This window comes from Calcarisporiella thermophila, assembly GCF_041956535.1.
Source record: "Calcarisporiella thermophila strain CBS 279.70 unplaced genomic scaffold VTP21scaffold_23, whole genome shotgun sequence".
In the NCBI taxonomy this organism is placed as follows: Eukaryota; Fungi; Calcarisporiellomycota; class Calcarisporiellomycetes; order Calcarisporiellales; family Calcarisporiellaceae; genus Calcarisporiella; species Calcarisporiella thermophila.
The window spans coordinates 543,735-552,954 of NW_027192213.1; the positions used below are offsets into that span (position 1 = coordinate 543,735).

General features: G+C 37.3%; 3 protein-coding genes across 3 annotated transcripts; 1 reads left to right on the forward strand and 2 right to left on the reverse strand.

Moving 5' to 3' along the window:
- Nucleotides 1-1,382: 1,382 nt before the first annotated feature.
- Nucleotides 1,383-1,931, reverse strand: VTP21DRAFT_5792 (uncharacterized protein; the record flags this gene model as incomplete). The annotated part of the gene is made up of 3 exons (XM_069396352.1): nt 1,383-1,414; nt 1,491-1,671; nt 1,797-1,931. The coding sequence occupies 3 exons, from the start codon at nt 1,929-1,931 to the stop codon at nt 1,383-1,385; spliced, it is 348 nt and encodes a 115-aa protein (XP_069247873.1).
- A 675-nt stretch (nt 1,932-2,606) lies between these two features.
- On the forward strand, nt 2,607-3,818 carry VTP21DRAFT_5793 (uncharacterized protein; the record flags this gene model as incomplete). The annotated part of the gene is made up of 2 exons (XM_069396353.1): nt 2,607-3,690; nt 3,769-3,818. 2 exons carry the CDS (start codon nt 2,607-2,609, stop codon nt 3,816-3,818), a joined length of 1,134 nt encoding a protein of 377 aa, XP_069247874.1.
- Nucleotides 3,819-4,957: 1,139 nt separating this feature from the next.
- Nucleotides 4,958-6,042, reverse strand: VTP21DRAFT_5794 (uncharacterized protein; the record flags this gene model as incomplete). Its single annotated transcript, XM_069396354.1, has 2 exons — nt 4,958-5,740; nt 5,806-6,042. The coding sequence occupies 2 exons, from the start codon at nt 6,040-6,042 to the stop codon at nt 4,958-4,960; spliced, it is 1,020 nt and encodes a 339-aa protein (XP_069247875.1).
- Between the last annotated feature and the right edge of the window lie 3,178 nt (nt 6,043-9,220).

Consider the following 9,220-nt stretch of genomic DNA (forward strand, 5'->3'; position numbering starts at 1 on the left):
TGGAAATATCGGGGGACGACAGTGTAGTGGACTATCCAAGGGATGCCGAATGAAACGGCGTGGGTTCGAAACCCACTTCCCCCACCAGCACTCACTATTAGATCGTGACTGCTGTCCACTTTGATCAATAAGTTATTAAGTCTCTATCACTGGAAAATTGCTTAAAGAACACTATACTCTATTTTCCCATAGTTTAAAATTGGATCCTACTATTTCAAATTACCCTTGGCATGCTGTAATCGCACACAAAAAACGTGGTTTGAACTTTGATAAAAATAGCTAAAATTAAACTTCTATTTCGGCATGAATGGAGAAACGTTCATCAAATATAATGAAATGCTAGTTAAATAATATTTGACTAGCATTTCATATAGATATATATTATACAATATACCTTATGATTTAATTTCAATATAACTAAATTAAGTATACTCGAATGGAAATTTTAAATCTCCGAAAACTCAATGTGAAAATTACAAATTCAATGAATACAACAAATTATAATATGTATCAGAAATTAATCGTCGGTTTACTAAACTTGCTTACTATTTTGAAATCTAATTGTAAAATATATATATTGTATTTTTATAAGATTATAAAATCGTGTTCGTGTCATTCTTTGTAAATCTCCTATTGAATGCAATTACAAATTTATTCTTGGGATTCCAGTGAGAATCAAAACAAAACAGAATTTTAATATTTACATTTGTTTAAAGCCTTTATTTAGATTGTCTGCTATGTTTATTATAATATATGTTGGCTACTACATTTAACTCCTTGTTTATCACAGTTTTCTTCAAGTCTTCCCACGTTTCAAATCCAATTGCATAGGATCTACAAACCTCCTATGGAAGTAATATTTGTATGAAGGTTCTGTTCTCTTCTGAATATCCCAATTGCGAGTCTAAGTTCAAGGTGGAGCTTAATTGATTGAAAAATCTGTTCTTATAGAAAGCTTGTAAAATCCCCCGATTCATTAAAGGAGGGTGTTCAATTTAAATAATACAATAAAATAGATTATCAGTTCTAATAAATTTGCGGGGAATAGAATGGTCAGTCTTAACTCTTTTGAGCATGGATTTTCAACAAAGCTGTGACAAAGACTTTGATAATAATGGCTTACTATACTTCGTGCTTACTACTTAGTGCAAGGCTGTTCAATAATATATTGAAATAGATACTATGTATATTTTTAGGCTTTAGTGGTTAAAGTTGAGTTAATAAGAAAGGCATTTCTTATATAAAATATACACAAGAATAAATATATGTATTGATACTAAATTAATATTCATACCCTAGAGCACCGTAAATCGAGAAAAATAGTACAATCAGCAAATGCAAAGGAATGAAACGAAGATACCACATAGCTGAGTTTATTATAACTATATTGGAGGCGGGAGTTTTAGAATTTTGTCTAGGATCAATTAGATGAAAATAATGTCGATTAGTAAGGTTGCCCAATCGCTTTTCAATCAAATAGCATCAAGTACCTTTGTTCTGAACGGCATAAAGAAAATAGGTTACCGCATCGATTTCCCTGACGGGCAATGCCGCAAAATGACGTTTTACAGCCTCAACTAGTTCGTCCCGAGTTGGTTTTGCTCGAGTACGAACTCGATGTATGCGTCGATATTTTCGTAGTATGTTTATATCCATACTATTGAAATCAACCTGATTATTAGAAAGAAGACACAGAAAGATCAGCAAGCAATATCAAACTTTCGAACTCCAAGATTGCGCAAATAAGCGATTAGATGATCAACAATTTGTCTCGAAACATCAAAAAGACTACACACCAAACTTTTGCCTTCTAACCAGGGAGATTGGCTCATGTTGTTACCGTCCAATTTCTTTCGTCCAGCGGAGAGTGTGGATGAAGATATAGCTGAATTCGAAAGAACAGCTGCTTTGCTCTGCGGGGTTAAGGTCATTGTAGAATGTGCGCATTGGAATAAAGGCGCTCTGTGATTTTCAGTATGACTGTTTAATGCTACGCCTCAAGTTTAAAATTACTTATCTTGAGAATTCCTCAAATAATTGGATGAAATTGGCATTAAGGTAAATTTACTTTTCAAATAAACTGTGTATTTCATCTTCATTTCTATAATATGACTTAAGAACTCCATGGGATAATTTTCAATATTAAAAACTACCTCCTTAACTTGTGAGAGGTCAATATCAGTAATGATCCTTTCTCCCTCATCAATTCACCCCTCTTATTCCTGTGTCATTCGTTTTGAATTAACCCATATTTCTGTCTAGATATGTTCTACAACCTCCGCATTATCTTTTCATTCTTTAAATGCTATGATATGAGGGAAGAAATTGAATGGGAAATTGGATGATGGAAAATTGACTGCGTTTTGGATGTGATCGAAATTAGGGAGTGATGTCAGAAAGAATTGCATTAAGACTTGGCCATGACATCAGGGCAGGTTCGGGTACTTCATTACATTTTTTTTCTCCTTGCAGTTTATTTTTTTTTTTATATTTCCACCATCATCGCAGAGAGAGAATCTACTGAATTTTCTTGCATTCTTTTAATTCTATGATGGTTTTTATGTCCTACATTTTGGTGTGATTTTGGATTTTATGCTAGAATAACTATGGTTGAACACTTTAATTCTACATACCTGATGCAAGACCGTCATTCCGTTCCTCCCCCCTCATTTTACAAGATTAAACCATACCAATCGCGCACACTCCTCAATATCTACCCATCGCAAATACCTCCATCGACTGTTTCTTCTTCAACACCTTCAACTCAGATAACTGCAATCTCAGAGGCGGTCGAGAACACAATACCTGTTGCACCACCGGCGAAAGAAAGCGAGAATAATTTTACGCAAACTTCTCTAACTAACACAGCTACCACAGAAGCATTGGATATTCCCGTTATTTCACCTAATATCTCTGTGGCTAGCACCTCCCATGCATCCAAACCTGCGGCAATTGACGGCGAAGGATTCACGGTACCGGCGAAATATTCGACCATGAGCAGGTCGACTACATCCATGCAAGCTGTACCGGGCGCCGCAGCAAGTGACGGAACATCCGCTGTAATACCTCCTCAGCAAACCATGCTTACTTATCCAGATGTAGCATACATGATGTTAGCAGATGTTTATCGTAATATACCATCCGCTTCAAGTGCCTCTGCAGATCGCAGTATAAATCAACGAAGGATTGCTCTCCCAATGCTTTCAATGGAACCCTCAATTCCTACCACCTCGATTAACACTAGTTCAGTGTCTTCACAGCCACAATTGCCTTCTGTACAAATGTTTGAGCCAGCTCTTCCTCCGGCTACACAAACGCATTCAAACATATCTACTTTTGCCGCATCTAGCATAATCGATGGACACACCTTACCCTCATCTTCCTCTCCCCTACCTCCTCCTCCCGCTATTGCGCCTGTGTCATCGGCATATCGGATTGCTGAAGACTACAGTAAACAAAGGCGAGATAGCAGCTGCAGCAGTGAAACAGATAATGAGCAGCTACAAAAACAATGGACTTTCATAAGTTTGCCTGGAATCAATATCCGTAAACGCCCTCGGCGGAAATTTGAAGAGATAGAGCGCAATTACGCATGTAATTGGCCTGGCTGCACCAAGGCTTATGGGACTTTGAATCATTTAAATGCCCATATCCATATGCAAGGTCATGGGGAAAAACGGCATCCTTCTGGTAAAAATTTTCTACATCTTCTTCCAAGTGAAATATTTTAAGATAAACCGAAACTTTTTCCTTTTCTTTTTGCAACAGAATTTAAAGAGATGCGAAAGTTGTGGCGAGAACGCAAGAAAATGAAATAGTTTATTATTGTGTACCTTCATTCTAAGCTATTTCGTTCTTATTTTTACACATAGTTTTCTTTTTTTTATTATTGTAAATATTAGAATTCGCCACCTTTGCCTAAGTTACCCTTTCTATTATGGGATAACAAAATAGCTTTAGTGACAGAATATAAATTCGGTTTACTCATAATTGTTCCTCTTCACCAAATATCTGATCTTTGCTATTAATTTTCGACCATTTTCATCGGTCTTTCCTAAGTTTCGCCCAAATTGGTTTGCCACCAGGGTCTTAGCGATATGCCCAATCGATATTCGCGTAACTCCGCATTAACTTCTTTTTTAAACGATCTTGTCTCTCCTGGAATTTTTAAATTGCAGATTTTTTATTAAGTGTACGTCGCAAATTTATGTCCTTATAACTTGCGCAAAATTAAGAATTAGCGTATTAGAATCGGCGCAATTTCTCTTACAATAGTATACTATTGTAAAGGGAGATTGCATTGAATTGACACGTAATATGAAATTACTAAATTGAAATTTTGACCAGTTTGAAAAAAAAAAGTGAATACAGAATGAAGGCACTAAAAGTCTTATATGAATGATTGGGATGTATTTTGTTAATCTGTTTCAAAGCAATCAAACCATTTGAATTTCTAAAAGGATTTATAATAGCATTGAGAAGCATTTTAAGAATTTTAATTACCATAATAATAATCTCCTTGAACCCAAAAAACGATATAGTAAAAGTCTAATATTATATAATTTCTTTTCGCGAATATTTTGTTAACTCGCCTTAATTTCCTAATGCGATGTTAATTGTTTAAACTATTTTTTCTTAAAATTAGTTTTATACTGTAATTGTGTCATGAGTACTGCAATTACAATTTTGAATTTTTCTATGATTTACACTTCAATACTTTAATAAGTTAAATGTGGGGGGTAGGTTTGTACAATCAATAAACAGCAGCGATGGATATACATAATTATATATTTATATAGTATGTACAAACCTATCTTGATAAGTGCCCTACCTAATTCAAAAGTTATACATCGAAATACCAAGGAGAAATGTGCATATTATACTATATGGGATAATATTATAACACAGGATGGTGTGTCGAAAATATTCACAAAATGTTCAGAGAAAAAGGTTATACTTATTCCACAAATACACTTAGGATGTCCGAGAGCGAGACGCAGCCCATTGGAGCATCATTTGCATCCACAACCCAGGCGTGGTGTGCTCCTTGTCTCATCATGCCACCCATTATCTGGCTGAGTGTGAAACCCTCACGACAGAAGAGGGGCATTGGCAAGTTATCCCCCTGAGAAAATTCAAGAAACATCATTACGGGGCGGAAGAGATCCCCTACGCGATTGCGATTTAAACCACGCAATTTTTCCAGTGATAGCTCGGCAACTACCTCTCCTCTTTCACCTCCAAGCCTGTCAACTTCTCCGGGAATATTGTGATTGCACTTGCTTACCAGTGCAATAGCTCCAACTTTTTCCTGCCGCATCCTTGCGAAGGCTGACCATGCTGTTGTATAAACATCAGCCACAACTGGATGCGCCAAAAGATTATTACGCCACTGCTCATGTTCAGTTTCCAAGTTAGAAAGGCCTCCATTCAACTTAAGTGCATAGTTTACGACACTGTTGGCGGGCATGTCTAGTATTCTGCCTAGCATATGATTATTACGAAACAAGTAACGCATCACATCCATCTGAGACACAAGACGTGGGGGATCGATATCAACAAGCACGCGATGTATGCGTCGGTATGTCATGAGATTAAGAAGGGATGGAAGCGAATCGTTAAGTGAGACGGTGTGTAGCTTTGTGCTCTTCGGTAGACACTCAATGACATCTCGAAGTGGTTGGACAAGAAAGTCGGAACTGAGGAGAACTTCGGAGCCATTTTCAAGCCGAAGCGTTGGCTGTATTTAAAATTCTGTAGTCATTAGATAAATTCAGTATCAATAGAGAAGATAAAGTAAGTGACCTGCATCAGAGTAAAGTCAGCCAGCGCTGCTATATCGATCATTGCATGATAAATTTTAGGAGTTTTTCCAGGCGTATAAACCGGAAAAGAGGATATATCATTTGTAATGAGAATATCAAACGCCTCTTCCACAGTCGAAAACTCGGAAAGATCAATCAGCTCATTTGTAGTTGAGAGCAAATCCTCAACAGTCTTTGAATGAATGAAAGTGCGATAGTTTGGAGCTGCGTCAGGCATGTCCGCTTATTTCAATCGCTACGAAGTTGAGAATTCCAGGTGATCAAGTGTCAAAATTTTCTCATTAAAATTGTCTGCTTTGCCACAGAATGATTTTAACTGTTAATAAATAATAAAAAATTACCATTCTAAAATCTGAAGTATTGCCTAAAAGATAAGTTTTCCCTTCGCGCTCTCCAATCAAATAAAATTTCATATTTTATTATCCATATAGCAGAATTAATTTCTCTGAAAACATCAAACTACAAGCACTTACATGAAAACAAGTGAGTCAATAAAGAGCTGCTAGCCCCAGCGATTCATTGCACTGAGAGTATCGACTCTGTCGGACCAAAAATTCCAGGACAGGCCCGAAGGACAGTTAGCAAATAGAGAGTGGAAAGTGAGTGGATGGACGTTATTGACATATGTATATTTCAAGAACCATGGGGCAAGCGTTGCTGCAGTTTAGTGTCGAGGAAGAATGAGTCCAAGTTCACTCACTACCTGTATTTCGGCTAGCATTTTGAGACTAATTTGATGATCGCATCCATATGAACTGCTCTACAAATCTACCTTCTTTCCCTTGAAAATATTCAGGCAGACGAACCATGGAGGCGATATATCATATTCGAGTAGCGAGTCGAGAATCAATAGAGTATACTTTCTATGGGAAGGGTGAGATTTTGGATCCTCTATGTACGGATTGTCTACCTCAAACGGGTATATAATTTTTCACAAAGAACCTTTAGAGAAAAGTATCTGTCTTATTAAAAAGAAAGGATAGCTTCTACGCCAAGATCACCCGGGTGATGCGCCAGCCTTTCTTGAAGTAGTATACAATGAGCTCTACAAAAAGCCCGACCGGTGAAAACTGCTAGAAAACGTATAAAAACATGTAGAAAATATGGAGGACGTTCGCGGTCCCTTAAATTTTTACAAAATTTTCACCCATTTTTCATAATATTTATAATGGGAGAAATGTTTACAGATTATGGTGAAATTGTTGAAAATACATAGGGAATCGCGAACGTCCTCCATCTTTTCTACATGTTTCTATACGTTTTCTAGCAGTTTTCACCGGACGGGTTTTTTGTAGGGGAGAAGAAAGTAGATAGATTGTTAAAGTATATTGATATGAATGGTTGAGAGTATAAAATAGCAAAAGATAGGTAGAAAACTTTCCCTTACTTTCCCAAATCATTTGTAATGAAGAGAGCAAAGGTGCTGAAAGCGGACAACAATTGCTGTCGCAGTAATAGATGTTAAAGCCCATTTTTCGCCGGGACTACCGGAAGCTTTTGCTCTAATTTTTTCCTTGCTGGTTTGTCTTTTGAGCGGGCAAAATAGGGAGGATAATATCAAACTTTATGTTTTCGGCATCGTATTTTTTTTTATTGTTTTGGACTCTTTATAGCTCTATGTAGTTAAGGGATAGGATGGACTGCTACACCGAAATCGCCTACGTTACACTACTGGCCTACCCTTGATATATCCAAGAAAATTAATGGAGGATTTGGGAGAACATAAATACACCCGGGTAGCATCATCTTTATTAATCAAGCCAAGAGAATCACTATTAAAAAGTATCCTTATCCATATTTAATAATAGAAAGTGATAAAAAACAGAAAGAAAAGAATCCATACAGTAAGTAGGGGATGAGAAGAGAATGCCACATATACTTCATATTAATTCGATTAGAAAGCAAAGTAGAAAATATATGTGAAACACAAGAAAGAACAAGGAGAAAAAAATAATAGAATAAAATTTGTAATAATGTGTAAGATAAAGGAAGGAGAAGTTAGATCGCTAAATCCAGGAAAGGAGAAGGTGAGGGGAATAGTGTATTCTGTATAGTCGTATAGGAGTTTGATATTTCGTCTTCTTGGACCTGTATCCATCTTCCTCTACACCAAAGCTCTTAGAAATATTCTTTTTTATCATATATGGACGCGGACTCACACTTGGAACTCACAATTTTTTGCAACTTATATCCTAGTTGTTTAACGAGTGCTTCGCTTGGTTGAACATTGTCCGTTATGATCGTTAATCTTGATCGATATATGATACGCCGTGTAGCATCATCAAATATACTGTCGGAACTTCCCCGTGATTTGAACCACCTAGTATCTTTTTCTCCTTTGGCCGGCTTTATACGGCCTCTATTAACTCGAATTTTCCCCTCATGTCTTCTAGCTGGTAGGTTGACAACGGCATTAACCTCTTAATGCGGTAAGGGCCTATCCATGGATACTCGAACTTTTGTCTTATTTTGAACCGTAAATACTGGATCACCTTCTTTGAACGTGCGGCTTAACATCCTTATTAAACTGTAGTCTCGATCGTTCAGCTGTGTCTTTCGCTATTTCCTCTAGGCATCGCGCGGTTTATTCCTTACTGTCCTCGGGTGAGTCCTCCCATAAGAATGATGGTGTGGTATCCCTAGGAATACAAGATTCACGCCCATAAACAAGGTAGAATGGCTTGTACTTAGTAGTGGAGTGTGCACATATACGACAGGCAAATGAGTTCTTAATTGTTTTTATTTAACAAAGGCTCTTTATTGAAAAGTCTCCTGAAAAAGATAAAGGCGGGGTAAACTTCTACGTCACCCAGATAATGCACCTGGCCCGCCTTGCTAATGCCGAGAAAGATACAGAATACGAAGAATTATATGTGGAAGAGTTTAATTGACCTATTTTACTACATTTCGGAGAAGTTGTAACGAAGTAGCTTATAGCTCAGTTCCTAGAGTATGTCCCTGTCACATCTTTAGTACTGGTGCCGTCATCGGGAATTGAACCCAGCACACAGTGGTTAAGCTCCGGGGGTTCTTAACCATATGCAATCCAATATCGGCAATAAGTTCATTGTTACGGGCGAAAGGAGGTTTGTGTGGATGGGTGTCCGAATCTTGATAAAAGTGAGATTTATCTTAATAATTCAGTGAAATGGTGTCGAACATTAAAAAAAACTGAAGGGTTTAAATAGAATTGTGAACAAAGGAGGATAACTCTCACTGGTGTTCACAGATGAGATAGATAAGATAACAAAGTATCAATCAACATCAACAAGGTAGTCATGAGGGAGCATAAGAGTAACCACGAGGCCGGCGAGTAACTACGAGGGGTCGGCAACGTAGCGGAAATCAATTCAATGGCTGCTCTACTTGAAAGATATCGCGCTTCCTGAATGTTC